At 51.0% G+C, this 16,067-nt stretch overlaps 2 protein-coding genes across 4 annotated transcripts in view; both read left to right on the top strand.

Moving 5' to 3' along the window:
• EIF3L (eukaryotic translation initiation factor 3 subunit L) overlaps positions 1-16,067 on the top strand; it is a 167,478-nt gene that overhangs the window by 5,007 nt on the left and 146,404 nt on the right. The window contains exons 9-13 of one of the 2 annotated variants that reach the window (XM_075752784.1): positions 12-166; positions 962-1,132; positions 2,107-2,604; positions 3,613-3,693; positions 4,420-4,474. In XM_075752784.1, the coding sequence (XP_075608899.1) occupies positions 12-166; positions 962-1,132; positions 2,107-2,604; positions 3,613-3,693; positions 4,420-4,458 (944 nt within the window). In that variant the 3' untranslated portion in view covers positions 4,459-4,474. Of the gene's footprint in view, positions 1-11; positions 167-961; positions 1,133-2,106; positions 2,605-3,612; positions 3,694-4,419; positions 4,677-16,067 lie in introns of those variants that run through there. The other variant, XM_075752778.1, reaches the window with a different exon arrangement.
• Positions 7,991-16,067, top strand: part of MICALL1 (MICAL like 1) — a 21,243-nt gene continuing 13,166 nt past the window's right edge. The window contains exons 1-2 of one of the 2 annotated variants that reach the window (XM_075752740.1): positions 7,991-8,214; positions 14,392-14,440. Coding sequence is in view for 1 of the 2 variants with exons in the window: in XM_075752730.1 (XP_075608845.1) it covers positions 8,069-8,214; positions 14,392-14,440 (195 nt within the window). In the remaining variant the exon portion in view is untranslated. The remainder of the gene's footprint in view (positions 8,215-14,391; positions 14,441-16,067) is intronic. The other variant, XM_075752730.1, reaches the window with a different exon arrangement.

Raw genomic sequence — 16,067 nt, 5'->3', positions numbered from 1 at the left:
TTGTTCCCTAGGTGACCCTGAAAGCGTGGCTGGTGAATATGGTCGCCACTCCCTCTACAAGATGCTGGGCTATTTCAGCCTGGTTGGACTGCTGCGTCTGCACTCTCTGCTGGGAGATTACTACCAAGCGATTAAGGTTCTGGAGAACATTGAGCTCAACAAGAAGGTAATACAACATGTTTTACACCTTCCGTTGCAGTTTTCCAAATGACTCTGTTCAAACATGCTGGTGAAGGATTGCCGTAATGAATCTTTCAGCTAAGGAGCTGTTTGTAGCTGTTGTAGTTGTCAGTTTGTAGTTGAACACAGCTGGAGCTTTGGCATTAAATCAAGCCCTGTGATAATGCCTGATGCTGGTGCAGCACAAATGCTTAGTTTTTTAGGAGGTTTGCTGTGTTGTGCAAGGCAGTGTTGTTACAGGGAATATTATTTGAACTGTAAGCGGTAGTGCAGCGGTAGCTAGCCGAACACATCGTTCCCGCCTTAGTCAATGGCTCATTCTTTTATTTTTGACTCTTGTCCTCGCTGTGCCCGCTCCCACCTTGCATGTTTTTGCCCTAGAATTGGGTGCTGCTTGTAGTAACAGTGGCTAACAAAAGCCCAGCTGCAACATGGGCTTGGTCCAAGGCTTGGCACAGGTCTGTGTATGTGCTGTCTGGCACAGGACGTGGAGTGAAACAAGGGGAAAGGGGACTGAGCAAAGCGGTATTAGGCACAATGCAAGAGTCCTCTGCTTGCAGGAAGCTGAAACTGGAAAACATAGGAAATAGGATGATCTAATAAACAGTGAGGAAGCTGCTGCAGGGATGGGTGGGAAGTGAGGTATCCTGAATTAACCCTCTCCTTTCTATATTTGGGATGGGAGTGAAAGCAGAGGTGGCTGGATTCTGGGTAACGACCTGTTCGGATCAAAGGTGATTGTCTTCCCTTCTAACATAGCGTGTTGATCCTTCCTTCTCAGAGCATGTACTCCCGAGTGCCTGAGTGCCAGGTGACCACCTATTACTACGTGGGCTTCGCGTACCTTATGATGCGGCGCTACCAGGATGCCATCCGTGTCTTTGCCAACATCCTCCTCTACATCCAGAGGACCAAGAGCATGTTTCAGAGGACGACCTACAAATATGAGATGGTAAGAGACAGAATAGCTTTAGACTTCCCAAAAGACAAAGCTGCTATCTTCTTTCCTGTTCCTTCTTCGTCACCTGATAACCTACATCTAATAGTCCAGCCTTATTTTCCTGGACAATGCTGGCGGTGGTGACTGGGGATCCTTTGAATTCCTTTGCCATGTGTGGCAATATTTTCTATTAGCTGTGTTACTAGTTCCTTTGGTTGTTCACCGTACAGTTGCCTCTGCTCCATCTGCACTCTCCCTCTAGGCAGTATTGTTAATGAGTATCAGTTGCTAATGATATTCTTGTTGATGCTTCTTCAAAGTCAGTCCGGTTCCTAGTCCAGTCCTGAATTTCAGGTTACTGCCATTGTTGGATATATTTCCATTACCAGATAATCATTCACAGACTGTTTTAATTCAGCATGGCTGCAACAAAACTCCTTTCTCTTTCCACCTAAGCTGTCTGTGGTGCCTGTTTTACCCCCTGCTGCTGCTGTCTCCTTTTCATCCTTATGATTCATTTCTCTTTGTGTAGCCAAATCCTGCCATTCTTAATTCCACCACACTTCAAAAATTTGGTATGTCTGTTTCAGCCACACAGCTGTCCATTTCGTCCCACACTCAGGTAAATCTTCCTTCTCAGTCTTTTCTTCACTGGAGTCCCTGATAACCGTCCCTTGCCAGGAGATGGTTGTTAAACTATGTGCTTTCCCTTCTCCTCTGCACTTTTTTGCACCAAAGCAGTCAAACCTGCTTCTGGCCATCCAGGTTCTGTATGGCTCTGGATACATTCACTCTGTACTTTCCTCTTGTCCAGCCCTCTTTTTCATTGATGGATTTTGCCCAGAGGCACTGCTTCTTTGTGCTGTCCCACTTGAGCATTAGGACCATCAGTGCTCTGGGTCCGTCTCTGAAAACCGCAGCTCCCAGCTCCCACTGGCACCATAAAGCCTGAGCACATTGACAAGCTAATCTTCTCTCTTTCTCAGATTAACAAGCAGAATGAGCAGATGCACGCCCTCCTGGCCATCGCCCTCACCATGTACCCCATGCGCATAGATGAGAGCATCCACCTGCAGCTCCGAGAGAAATACGGGGATAAGATGCTGCGCATGCAGAAGGGTGATGCACAAGTCTATGAGGAGCTCTTCAGTTACGCTTGCCCCAAGTTCCTGTCCCCTGTGGTGCCCAATTATGACAACGTGCACCCCAACTACCACAAGGAGCCCTTCCTGCAGCAGCTCAAGGTCTTTGCTGATGAAGTTCAGCAGCAGGCCCAGCTCTCCACCATCCGTAGCTTCCTCAAGCTCTACACCACCATGCCCGTGGCGAAGCTGGCTGGCTTCTTAGACCTCACAGAGCAGGAGTTCCGTATCCAGCTGCTCGTCTTCAAGCACAAGATGAAGAACCTGGTATGGACCAGTGGCATATCTGCCCTGGACGGGGAGTTCCAGTCTGCATCTGAGGTCGACTTCTATATTGACAAGGTTGGTATCTGCTCCTTGCCGTGTAGGAAATTCCTTCATCCAGGAAATTCTGGAAGTGGCAGCACCTAGTTTTGCTGTAGTCTGTGGGAAACATCCCTGCCTTCCTTTGCCATGTGAGGGGCTTGGCTACCCACAGTGAAGTCGTAGCCCTGCTTAATAGGAGTGTCAGTGGATAAACAGTGATGGGCTGTCACAGGCAGCTTTGGAAGTCATTATACCCAGAAAACAAAGGTCCTAAATATCTTCCCCAGGAGAGAGCGGGAAGACTGTTTGTCAGCGTTCTCAGGAGGTGACAGCTGGGTAACAGATAGTGCTGTCACTGTGTCAGGTAGGATTGTCAGCTTTGTAGGTCTCCCTCACATCTCTCATTTGGTTGATAAAGCAGGAATCTTGCTTGTTCATGTTACGGGTCCATTTTTCACTGGAGCGGCATTTATCTCTGTCTGCTCTAGGAGGAATCGAAACACAAGGTATGGTCCTGTCGCCATCCTGCCTTTGGAGCTCTGCACAGCAGGAAGCACAGCAAAGAGTCTTTTAGGACTTCATTTTCAAAGATAGCAGTAACCATTAGGTTTCTTGCTTGGAAGGAGAACAGGTTGCCCCTTGTTCTTGGTCCTTAGAGCAGATCTCATCCTGCAAGATCTCATGCTATGCCTCAGCCTTGCTCTCCTGGTAGATAGCACGACTCTTAGCTGCTGGTAGGGGGAAGCAAAGCATGAATCGGGGTTGGGACTGTCAAACCGTCGCAAGGAGAGATAAAAATAAACAGTGTGCAAGAATATGGGAAGTGAATACAATGTGAATTTGGGACCCATCCCAGGCAAAGGTATAGGGAAAGCAGCCCACAGAGAACTGAATGGTTGCTGTAGGACTAGCACAGGTCAGGTATGTGTGATGCTGAGCCAGGGCTGGAGTGAAGCCCCTTTGGTTGCTCCTTACATTTGGCAGTGCTTGCTGTCTCCCTGCTAGCGCAGTCCTTTTCCTGACCTCATGCTGTTCCCTCCCCAGGACATGATCCATATTGCGGACACAAAGGTTGCTCGACGCTATGGGGACTTCTTCATCCGCCAGATCCACAAATTTGAGGAGGTGAGGCCCGAGCAGGAGAGCTGTGTCGCTCTGTAGGAAAAGTGGAGCAAGCACTGGGCTGTGCAGGCCTTGGAGGAGCCATGTGTGTGCGAGGCAGCTGTGTGATGCCTTGCTGGGGCGAGCCCTGGCTCTGCAAGGCACTGGGCAAAGGCAGGTGGTTTAAGCAGCAGCTGCTGGCGTTTGAAGAATGGTATGTTTTTGTGTGAGAAGTGCTCATTTGAGCCACAGGGGGAAAGAAGGAGGGTTTTACTGTCCAAGGGCACAGACTCCATTGTTCCTAGACAATTGTGGTGTTCTGGCAAGTAACGCAACCAAATCACATCTCTACCCTCATAACTACGGCTCTAGAAAGTGGTCTCAAAGATTTCTGGAGCACAGATAACTTCAGCATTGTGCTCAGCCAGGACGTGACGTTCTGTCACTGCTCCACTTTCCAGTACGCAGCAGCCGCTGTCGAGAAACTTAGGCAGCAAAATCCTGAGATGTGGGGACTTGAGCAATACAGGGTTGTGATACCACTGCTAGAAATGTGCACCCTCTCTTCTTCCCATGTCTTCCTCTAGTAGTTCCCCTTCTATTTTGCATACTGCCTGCACTTGCTCAAGAGCTTTTTGTCAGTGAGTTGGAGAGGAAGGAGTAGAGGCATTTGATAAAGGCTGCTGAGGGGAACAGTACTGTATGTCAATCACTACGTATTTTCCTCACCTTTGCTTTCTCTGATTTCAGCTGAATCGAACCCTGAAGAAGATGGGCCAGAGACCCTAAAACTTCTGTGGATGCTCTTGACTGGCCTAAGCAGAGAAGTGGGTGGGAGAGATTATTTTCTTTGTGGTGAGGAAGGAGAGCTCAGGGTTCTGGCATTTCTGTGGAATCTCCTGTGACTCTAAAGGTTTTTTGTACTTAAATAAGCAGACTCGTTTGGCTCAAACTATCCTACAAAGGACAAGACATCTAATAAATTAGTGGATTTTTCCTGGTGAGCATTCAGTATCTGATGTACTCATTTATTTTTCCTCCATGGAAGAATATACTTGCATCTGGAGACATGGGCAGCTGCTGTTGCTTTGTGCTGCTCTCTTTGGTCCACGCTGTTGCAGGTGACAGTGGGGAGTAGATCTCTTTCCATGCTCTGTAAAGGCACTGCGCACAGTGAACGGGGAAGGCTGCGGAACTGATTAACAGGGAGAAAATCAGCTGTTCCACAGTGTTTCCACAAGCTATGGAAAAAGACGCAAGCTAATACTCCTTTTAGCTCTTGCCCCACACATTGAATAAACCTGAGTTGTAGTTGTTTTCCTAGGAGGTTGCATCTTTGCCTTCCCACCCCTCTTTTAGTTGCTATGAAGTAGAAATTCTCCAAAGTGGATTGACAGGTTTTTAAAGGGAGGGGGAGGATTTTTGTAAACATTCAACAAATATTAACTTTGGTCATCTGATGATATGTCCTTGCTGGAGGGTGTGTTTTATTTCAGCACAAGCGATGCCAAAGTCCTGGCCCGTAATTTAATGGAATTTTCTCCAGAAAACTCCCTGAGGGCATTTAATGTATTAAAACTCTTTAAATGCTAATTTTCCCAACTCTCTAGCCACTTTGGAGTCTTCAAGGCAAACTTGCAGTGCCTTGAAAAAAGAAAAAATAGTTGAAAACTAGCCCTTTGCAAGGACTTGTAAATATTGGGGAAGAGAATGCGAAGAATGAATCGCATCTCATCTGCCCTCCACACCCTCTCTCCTCTCTCCTTTTGCTGTCTTTAAATAGTTTGGTGTTTGAGTGGTAGAAACAGGTGCAAGAGAAAATAATAGGAAAGCTCCACAAAGCATGCTTCATACACACCATCTGCCTCTATTATGTACCTCTCCCTCTCATTCCTTTCCACTGAGAGAGGGGTCCTGGCAGTCTGGCTTTGCTTCGTATGTGATTCTGTTTAGAAGTCAGGAATAAATAGCGTTTGTTGGATTCTACACTGCGTTTGAATGAGGGTCAAGTTTTTAGTGTCCTAGATACTGCTTAGAAGTAAACTGCATTTACCATCAGAAAGTCATGTAACTCGGGCGGGCAGGGTACAGGCAGCGCAGAGTGAGATTGGGCTGGCCTTCTAGCTGCTGCTGTTAGTGTTTTGCATGCTAAGAACTTAGTACCCCCAGTTCTGAAGGGTTTGAGGCAGCTATATCATTAAGAAATGAGAGTACTAAGATGCCACTGCATAGCAGCAGCCCACAGGAGCTGGGCTCCTACCAAGAGAATCTGCTCCTTTTTATTTTTAGGGCTGGCACTTTTGCTTGTGTATGTTTACCAACAGCAGCACAGTGAGCATAGCTGTTGACAGCAACTCTCCTCCTACTTTGTTGTTATCCAAAACCTAAATCTTTCCCAGAACATGTGCTAAGATAGATGTGATATACAACAGGAGACCCTCTGGCAGGCCAGTATCTCCGTCATCAGTTCCAGTTCATAGCATAGCAAAGAAATCCAATGTGTTACTGGGATTTGGTCTGTTTTAAATCGGTGATTGGCATGTTGGAATTACAGACTTTTAATGCATGTATGTATCATCTTAAACACTCAGGTATACGAACCTGCCGTTTGTGTTTGTGTCTGCCAGTGCGGCTTCCAGAGGATGCACAGAGACCATCTGCTGGTCTGCCTGGCTCCACGCCTTGTCAGAGGGACCGCTGGAGGTTAACTGAGCGGGACTGGCACTTGGTGGAACGAAGCCAGGAAGAGCTTGCAGCTCTCTCATGCAGTGCAAAGATGGGCTCAGCGAGCCTCGGTGCCTGGCACTGCTTGAAGCTAGAGGAATGCAGGGCGCTCAGCAGCATCAACAGAGCCCCGCTGCCGCTGGAAAGGCGGTCTGCAGGGAGGCAGGGTGGGTTGGTAAGAGCTCGAGCCTGGCCTGCCACAGCAGGGGTTGGTTAGTGGAAGCATTCTCAGGCGTTTCTGGTCAAAATGGTTTTATTAGAGGAAACCACAGCACAGGGTTGCCTGCTCTGTGTCTCTTGACGTGCAGTCGTGAAGGGAGTGTGATTATGGACCCTGGAAAATACCGTTAAGAAAACATCCATGATCCTGCTCTCCCTTAGGATGTGTCAGGTCTGGGGGATGCTGAGCTGCCAGCTCTGTCAAGCAAGACAATGCACCATTTCCTTTTTCTGTACATAGCAGCTTTTCCAGTGATTTATTCCACAGCTCAGGGGGGAGGCTGCAAAAGCCATTCTTTTTCACTTGTTACACCTCTGGGGCCATGAAGTGATAGAATAAAACAGTGGAATAGATGAAAGAGGGTGCTAAGCATGAGATCTGACTGGAGAAAAGAACATAAAGCTAATAAAAAAATATGGAGGGGACTCTTAATGATTTGGGACTGCCAGCAATAAGCGCAACATCAGTGTTGATGGATCAGTCTTCCACAGAGGTAGCTATTGCCCTCCCCTTTGCCTAACTGGAAATGAAAAAAATGTTTAGCAAAATAAACTAACATTTAATAGTGTGCTTTCTCCCCCCTGCCTTGTCAGACCATCACGCTAAGCGTGCAAGCCACTTCTCGTGACAATCCACCTCCTTGATGTCGTGGGTTCCTGAGATTGTATCGCACCCTTCCTCCACTTCTTCCCGGGCTTCCTGTGAAGTGCTGCCTGTGACTCCAAATGTCCTTATCTTCAAAGCCCTCCCTGGCCCCCTGCCTACCCCGGGAGCCACCTACACCCACACAGACTGCACTGTCTGATGTTTCAATGTCCTCTGCTGCCACAGCTTGTGCCCCTCAAACTGCTTCTGCCTGAACAGGATCCAGAAATGAGGTTGCCTGGTGTTTTTTTGCTTTAGCTGAAGTTAAACTTGAGTTCAGTCCCAACTGTTTTCAGTTCCTGCTTGCAGTCCTACCCCTCCTTCAAAGACTGAGAGGAAAAAAAAGGCTACAGCTTTCGTTCAGGGTTTTTCTCTGAGAATTCAGCTTTCCCTGAGCCGGGGAGAGCCACGGGGTGGTTGTGTCTCCCCAGCCTGCTGCAAACAGCCCTGGGGCCTGGTCCCGCTCCCAGGGGCGCTCAGCTCCCCTTTCTAAGGGGACCGCCCTGTCCCCTTCTCTCCCGCGTTTCCTACCTGCCCCGCCGGCTGCTCAGGGTCTGACTCTGCCACCCGCTTCCCAGCCCTTCCCTTCCCCTCCGGGGAAAGGCTGCGGTGTTCCTCCCTGGTGCGGGGAGCGGATCGGCACCGCCGGGCACCGTGCAAACGGGCAGCTCCGGGTGCCCCGGGACCCGCAGGCCCCGCCCCTCGGAGACCCCGCCCCCTCCGAGGCCTCGCCCCGCACTGCCCGGCCCCGGCCCTGGGCTGGCGGCGGCGGCGGCGGCGGTGGCGGCAGCAGTCCGAGCGGTCGCCCCTATGTCGGGCCCGCGGGGCGCCCTGCAAGCCTGGTGCCGCCGGCAGTGCGAGGGCTACCGCGGCGTGGAGATCCGCGACCTCAGCGCCTCCTTCCGCGACGGCCTGGCCTTCTGCGCCATCCTCCACCGGCACCGGCCCGACCTCCTGTGAGTGCGGTGGCGGCGGTGGCGGTGGCGGTGCAGGCCGCGCAGCACCGGCCTCGCCTCACCCGCCGCGCCGGGCGAGCTGCCGCGGGGCGCGGCTCCGGTCCGCGGTTGCTGGGAGGAGGAGAAGGAGCGGGGGGGGGGGGGGGGAAGAGGAGACAGCGCGGAGATTTGGGGTGCGGGGAGCGCTGGGAGCGCTGGGAGCCCCGTTTCTGAGGAGGCTGAGCTGTCCGTGCCCCTTTGCCGCTGTTTCGGGGGCTGCCGGGGCGGGCGGGGAGCTCGAAGGGAGCTGGGGGTGAAGGAGGCGCCGTAGGAGACGGCTCCAGACTGGCTGGCAGGGAGGGACAGTTTCCCTGTGCAGGGGTGTGGGGGGGTTCAGGGGCAGAGAGCACAGCAGTGGCTCCGTCACTTTCCGAAATAATTGGGTGGGGGGTCGAAGGATGCTGTGTTACAGTGAGCGACCTCCTGACCCGGGCTTGCAGACCCATCGAGGTCAGGGTTAGCAGGAGTCATGCGGTTTAAGGCAGAGGAGAGCATGGAGGTGGGCTAGGTCCAGCCTTGGGCTAGTGTGCTGCTGTACGCCTTGTTGGGAGCGGTGCCTGCCATGGCACTAGCAGCTGGGTGTGCAGGTGTTCCACCTCTGTGCTAGGTGGGCATTCCCACTTCACGAGGACCAGAGTCCTGCCTGGCACAGGGACCTTCTCAGCTGCCATAGGCAGCCACTCCGAAACATGCAGAGCCCTGGACCAGGTCGTTTCTTGCATTTGCTTCCAGCTTGTTTTCTGTGGATGCCACAGTGAAAGCAGGAGGTAGCATATATCAGCAGGGATATTTAGCTGTGCTGGTCTCCCCTGGCAAATGGCTTGGAGTTGAGTTTCCTCTGTCCACCTCCCTTTTGAAGGGTGGCTCTGAGGCAGAATATGAGTTTAAAGAGGCAGCCAGTTTGGGATTGCTTGGGGGCATGGTGTCCATGGTGTCAGGCTGGAGAAACTGGCTGAGCTGCTGGAAAGAATCTGCCCCGACCTGCCATGGTAACCATGCATGCCCCAGCGCTGCTGGGAATGCGCCTCCCATCTGCTCTAATCTTCAGTAGCCCTTGCAATGCAGGTAGGCATTGCCCCATCTTGCCGTGCCTCTGGCATGCACGTGCTTCTCGCCTGTCAGTAAAACTGAGTGGTGCATCTCCAGTCACCTTCTGCTCTGGGACTGGTGGTTCTTCCTCTAAGGTTGCTTGAATTGACCAAATCCTCTTTTCTTAGCTGGCTCTGGAACAGTCTTTTGTCACAACAGAAACCTCTAGCAGACAGAGGTTTGACAGTGATTCCACTGTGGAGTCTGTGGTGTCCATGAGAGGGCAAAACAGTCCTGTGTTCTTAGAAGCAGAAGCTGAACAGGTAGGCTAGGAATCGAACCGCTGCCTGCCGTGTTTCAGGTGGTTGCCACAAAACCCTCAGTGTGGCATTTGGGAACCACCAAGAGCTGAGACGTACAGTGGCTTTGCATCTCTCTGGGTCTTGAGGGAGCTGCATGGTCTTGTGTTCCGGCAGCTCCTGGATGGTATGGCTCGCTCTGACCAGCTAGGACGGACCCTCTGAAAACACTCCCAGTTGCAAGGCTGCTGGAGGGGAAGAGGCAAATTAAGCCAGGAACACTTGCAATTACTGTGTGTCTGATTTTTTTTTTTTTTTTTTTTTTGTAAGTAGCACAGTAACTGGGAACTGAAAAGCAGAGGTCCAGCAAAAGCTTATGACAAACACCACTAAAACCACCTGATGCTTCTCCATTAACCATATTTGCCATCCCATTAAGCAGCAGCCGTTGTTCTTAAGTTGTCAGTGGGCTTAAATCTGCTCCTGGCAGATGTCCTAACTAAATGCTTCACAGGTCCTTGCATGAGCTGAATTGTAGAGACAAAGCCCAGGGCCTTACAAGGACATGGCATGTTGTAGAAGGATTTTCAGAGGGTGGTCAGAAGAGTAGCATCATTTCATCTGATTCCAGCTTCTTCAGCCTGTCCCGATTTGGAAGTGGGAAGATCAGATCAGAGGCAGTAAATCTCCTGACAGCAGAGGAAAACTGGTTGCCCTTCTTTTCTTCTAAAGTGCTTTCAGTCAGCCCAGTAATGGGACTCGGCAGGGATCTGCGAGTACATTTCTGACCTCGCGTGGTCTTCCTTTGTGCGGGGCTCTCCTGGCCTGCGTGAGATGGCCGCGGTGCTCCCCAAAGGCTGAAGTTCCTCTGTACTCAGCCGCTTCCCCGCTTCCTGCTGGCTTCCCCTTGGGTCGTGGTCGGGAGGAATGAGCACATCCATACAAGAGCTGAGCTGGAGCTCTCTTCTCTGCCTGTGTGGCACTGCTTCTCTGGCACCCTGATCCTCCGGGCTTTTTTTTTTTGCTGCTGTGGTGGCTGTTGGTCTGTTCTGGTTGTCTGGCCCTGCCTGGACGCCCCCCTGTTGCGCTGGTAGGTGGCACGGTGGGGAAGAGGCTATTGTGAAAGGCTGTAGGGGTAAGTGAGGCTGAGGACGGTTTTCTGCATGACCCCTGGTTTGAACACAATTGCCTTGGGATAAGACAGGTGGCATCAGAGCGATGTTCCCCTGGAGAGCTTTGGAGCAGCTTCTGCAGAGCTATTGGAAACACTAGAGGTTTTGGGGGGGGGGTGTTAATGAAAGTAGGCTGGAAGTGCTCAGTGTCTACTGAATCCAGATAAAGGTGTCTTGAACTGACCACCGTGGATGAGGTGCATACCTGCAGGACCTGTGTGTTGAACCATGGAGCTGAAAAATCCCTGACTCTAGCTCCGCTACTGTATGCACCTCACTTGGTTTCACTGCCTGTCTCTCCCAATCGGGGAAACAAGAAACATGGATTTAGCCTCTGACTGCACTACTAGCTGTGTGATCTTAAGGCGAGACATTTAATCTCTTCTTTTCCCTTGTCAGTTAAGCTGGAAGCATCCGGGGCAACTTGACAGTGGACTGTGGGGATTAATGAGTTTGTTTGCTCAGTGCTTTAGAAATCTAAAGAACGAAATTAGTGTTTACAAGGCATTTGCCACAGCTTAGTGAAGCAAAAAGCATCTTTCGGCTTCCCAAGCTGTGCAACCTCCCCAGAGTTCAGGGGAGGTTCTTGGCATTCGGGGGTGAGAAGAATGAGAAAGCATGGCACATGGCTTTCGAGTGCTGAGAGAGATGGAGGCTTGCAGAAAACAGGAGATGAAAGCTGTGTGTTAGAAACGCTGTTTCGTGTCCCCAGAGCCGTGGGTTCAGTTACAGGCAGGATCACAAATCTCATTTGTTCCTCCCCATGTACTGCCTGCATTTCCCCGACAAGACCTGGAAAGCTGAAGGGCTTATTATGCGGCACTGCCATTAAAGTGCTCATGATTTATATTTGAGGAATCCAGGAATTTGCTCTGGTTTTAGCTGTACGGCGCACCCTTCCCCCTTCCCTGGGTCTGCTGTGCTCCCTGGCAGCTGCCCTAAACCCCGGAGTGCTTAGTGGCTCTGTATGTATCTAATTAGGTAAGCGCTTGGGATGTTATTTGCATGGAAATACTACTCCAGGATATGCTACGACACTGGGGTTTGCTGAGTCAAGACAGTTGTTCAACTGGGATAGCCAGAGTCTCGCCTATTCTTACATCCGATCCCTTGGACTGGTATGCTGTCAGGAGAGTAGCCTGAGCAGGGCTGGATGAAAGACTGCTGAGATCAGGGCAAGGAAATAGTGTGACACGCAGCCAGATGTCATGGAGCTGCGAGATGGCAAGTTCTGGTCTTTCTGCAGAGGAGGCAGTTTATAGAGAGGAAAGGGGTACATCTGGGGTGACCTTCCCCCATGCCTGAGAGGCCGTGGTCCTTGCACGTTAGAACAGGGAACATGCCCAGAGCTGCAGGGATGCCACACGACAGAGCGGCGCGTGGGAGTGCTCATGTTGGGAATGATGGAGATCGGTGCGGTCCTGCTTGGCTTGTTTGGAGAGGGAGCTGGAAAACACAGTGGAGAGGGATTGAATAAACTGGGGCCTCGTACTGATGGACTTCAATATCTTGGGTAAAAGCTGAGAGTCTGCAGTCCTGCATTCGTGGAAAAAAATCTATTCCCTTGCTGCTTGGTAGACCCCCTGTTACCTCTTGAGCTTCATGTCCTCTCTGCTGGCATCTGCTTTCCCAGGCAGATTTGCCCTGGTTTACTAAAGCAGCTTTGGTTTGCTGGGGCAGAGTGGAATGGACGTGATTTTTTTGTCTGTCAAAAAATACTCTCCCAGCCCAGGCCACCAAGGAGTCTTTGAGCTTCTAGCTGCACCACTCCCATATCCTGAAAGTGAGGGCATTCAAAATGAAGGTCGTGAATGTTTAGAGGGCAGTTGATATATCAACTTTGCTGTCATCACTTCTCCTGTGTTCCCAAGCCGGTATTTTCTTTAAAGGGGAAAAAAAAAAATACAGCAAAGTTACAGGAGTTCTCTAGGAAAAAAAAAAAAAACAACGTAGGGAAGAAACAGCTCCCATTGGGAACTAGTCATAAATACAAAAAAGGCACTAGTTTTTGTGTGAAAGTGAAGGCTGCAGCTGAAGCCTTTCGTCACCAGCACGTGGAGAAGGAAAAGTTGTGGTATTTTGAACAGGCCGAGTTCTGCGCACGTATTTGCATGAGCTTTCAGAAAGGTGCTTAACATAGAGCTGAACGTCTGGCCCATCTTCTGCGTGTCTGCCGCATTAGCTCCCACAGCAGCAAGCCACTGCAGTTTCATTTATCTGGGAGGAAACGGCACCAGCAGCCTCTTGCTTTTGAACGGGGGAAGTGTAGTTTTATGGCGGTGCAGGCAGCTGGGAAAATCTTCCTGAGCTCATCACGGACTTCCTCTGCAGCATTGCGAAAGGCATGCAAGGGGCTTCGAGAAGGGGCTGGTTGCCCTGCGGTGCGGCGCTGGGGTGGGTTGGGTCCACGTTACAGGAAAAGGCAATAAAACCCAAAGGTGGTTGGAGGAAGGGAAGGCTCCCACAGCCCCTCTCTACAGGCCCACGGCTGAGGATTCACTCTCACCCAATTCCTGCACAGTTCCTTTGGGGTGGGGGACATGTTCCCCTCCCCAGTCTGAACTGTCTTTCTTGGTTGTTCTCCCAAGCTTTGGCACCTCTCTCTGGGCCATCAGGCTGGCTTCACCTGACCCTAAACCTCTCTGGGCTATGTATATCCTGCTCGCAAGCACACCAAGATGCTTCGTGAGGGTTTTTTGGTAACAAAGCTGAGATCCTTGGCAGGAAGAGGCTGTAATCAGTTTAGCAGCATGATGCTGTTTTCACGCATTATACCCACGCGCACATGCAAAAGGCGTAACTCACTCCTTCCTGTATTTCTCCCCCTCTATTGAAAACCTGCAGACTGTTTTAGCCCTCCACCCTCTGCTCCTCTGACGAAGGCGGCTGGTTGATCCCTGCAGCTGGGCTGATTCAGTCCCCCAAAGGGATCCAGGGGAACAAGTGAAATGCCACAACATGCCGGGGTTGGGAACTGCTGGGGCTCCTCTCTGTGCCCTGAGCGCCTTGCATTCAGCAAGCTGCCCTGCTATAAAGGCTGCAGCCGAGGACAGTTTGCTGTGTACTGCGACTGTTGGGGGGCGAGGACGTAAGTGCAGTTTCTGTGTCACCCCAAATCCTGGGGTGACCTCAAATGCCTCTAGGTGGTGCAGGGAGGTTTGTCTAAGGAGTCTCGTAGGAGGGAAAGATCTAGCGCAGATGGTTCTTTCTCTTCAGGTGGGGGGACCTGCTTCCCTTCCTTCTCCCGCTGTTGTGCTGGTGATCTTGGAGGGGCAAGTTCAAGGTGATGTCGTGCACCCTTCAGCACATCAGTGCATGGTGCTAATCAGAACGTGGCCCTGGTATTTCTGCAGATTTTAATCACAAGGGCAGAAGAAGCGGGTAATGAGAGACGAGAGTGACATTTTAATTTCCTGGTCACCACCCATTTGGGACTTGGTTTCTTTTTTTAATCACAATTTCCCTTTGGTTTCTTTGTCCCTTTACAACCTGAAATCTGCTTTGCCAAGGTTTTGTTTATCTAGGGTCTTATATGTTGAGTTGTTGTAAGGTTGGCTGTCCTGAGAACGTGCGTGTGGTGGCATTGGGGCACTTTTCTTCTGCACCTCATGTGACTTTTTTGTGCTTTCTTGTTTCAGAGACTTTGATTCTCTCTCCAAGGATGATGTCTATGAGAATAACCGCTTGGTAAGTCCCCATTATGCACTGCACAGAAGGAAAACTTGAGAATGACTTGATGGAGGTCACATAGCACGTGGTGAGGGTGTAAGAAAAATCTGTGACTGTAAGTAACAGGCAGGAGCTTCTCCGGAAGCATAAGGGAATCTGAAACAGCTTCCAGCCTGTGCTGAAGAGAAGATAGGATGATTATCCTGATAGTTGCCAAGGCAACATCTGAGGTGAAGATTAAAATGGTGCAACATCTTCTTGCCCTCAGCTATTCCAGAGTTGCAGGCAATGGAAGCAGGAAGCTTGTTTTGCTCCAGGCATAAGCAGAGAGGGAGGTCCTGCTGGACCTAGGCTGGTCTGCAATGTTCTCCTCCTGCTTGGGACAGCTGGAGCCAACAGCAGAAGCAGGCAGTGGGGGACGGACAGGGGCTAGGGGTAGGACAGAGCAGCAATAGTCTTGGCATCTTTTTCTGTAAAGAAGGACCTAATTGCTGCAGGGTCCATCTAATGGTCTGTGGGGAGACATGGGCCATCACCTTCCCAAGACGAGTTGAGCTAGGTCATTTGGGTTTTTGGGATTCGGGCTCGCCAGTTGGGTCCTAACCACGCCCTTTCCTACACCAGTTGGCCCCTTTCAGCCAAGAGCAGCTATCTTTTCCCATTTGAGAGCCACATGATGGGTTTCTTGTCCTGTTAGTGATCCCTAAGCTGGGTTCTCCTTGCTCCCCACTGCTTGCAGCCTTGTGTTCAGCAAGCCTTAGTCCAGAGAACCAGCTTAAAGCCAGGCTAAGCAGAGCTGGGTATCCACAGGGAGCGTTTTACATCCCCCCCCCCCCCCCCCCCCCCCCCCCCCCCCCCCCCAGTTACTGCAAATACCCTTTTTTGTTTATTTCTCCATTCCTTTTCTTTAGATCCCATGCCCTGCACAGCACCTTGTGCCCCAGAGACCAGGCGCCTTCAGTCTTTACCCACGCCCTGCACCTGGTCACCATTCAGCGCCCACACCACTCATCCCCTCTTGACTCTCTTTCTTTTCATTCCCTACCATAGTTGCACATCCCCCCTCCCTTGGAGATCCATGTGGGTATGCTGCCCTTGCCACAACGGTGGGATGGCTAGTGTATAGCCAGTAATCCACATGCACTGCTAAGTGGGAAGCTCTCAAACAGCTATTTTCCTCCTTCACTCCTTCCTTTCAAGTAGCTGTGTCTGCAATTGCAGGAGCTGTGTGCTTCTTGTCAAAATGTCCTTGTCACTTCTGCTTGCTGAGACACAGAAAAGTACTGAAGTGTCTTGTGCATGGTGGGCTGCTGGTTCTTGAGCCAGGGTACCTATGTTAAGTGTAGGAGGCGAAGATGTGGTACCCCAGAGCATGAAAGGATGGGCAGAATCGGTGTTTCTGTGGGGTGAGCGTTTGGGGTAGCCAGGGACACTGCTCAGTAGAGCTGGTGTTTGGACGTGTCACTGGAAGTGTCCGCGAGCCCTAGGCCCTTCACAGTGCCAGCCAAGGCTCTGCCGGGCTCTTGCATGGGGGTGCTGGTTGTGTGCCTGTTTTATGGGTTGAAAAAACACTGGGTTTTTTTTCCAATGAAAACTGAGACCTCCCAAGAGGTACCCTCCCTGTCCCAGTGCACCCCTCAGATGG

Source organism: Balearica regulorum, chromosome 1 (assembly GCF_011004875.1).
Source record: "Balearica regulorum gibbericeps isolate bBalReg1 chromosome 1, bBalReg1.pri, whole genome shotgun sequence".
NCBI classification, from domain to species: Eukaryota; Metazoa; Chordata; class Aves; order Gruiformes; family Gruidae; genus Balearica; species Balearica regulorum.
The sequence above is the reverse complement of the archived record's forward strand: the minus strand, read 5'-3'. Positions and strand labels throughout refer to the sequence as shown.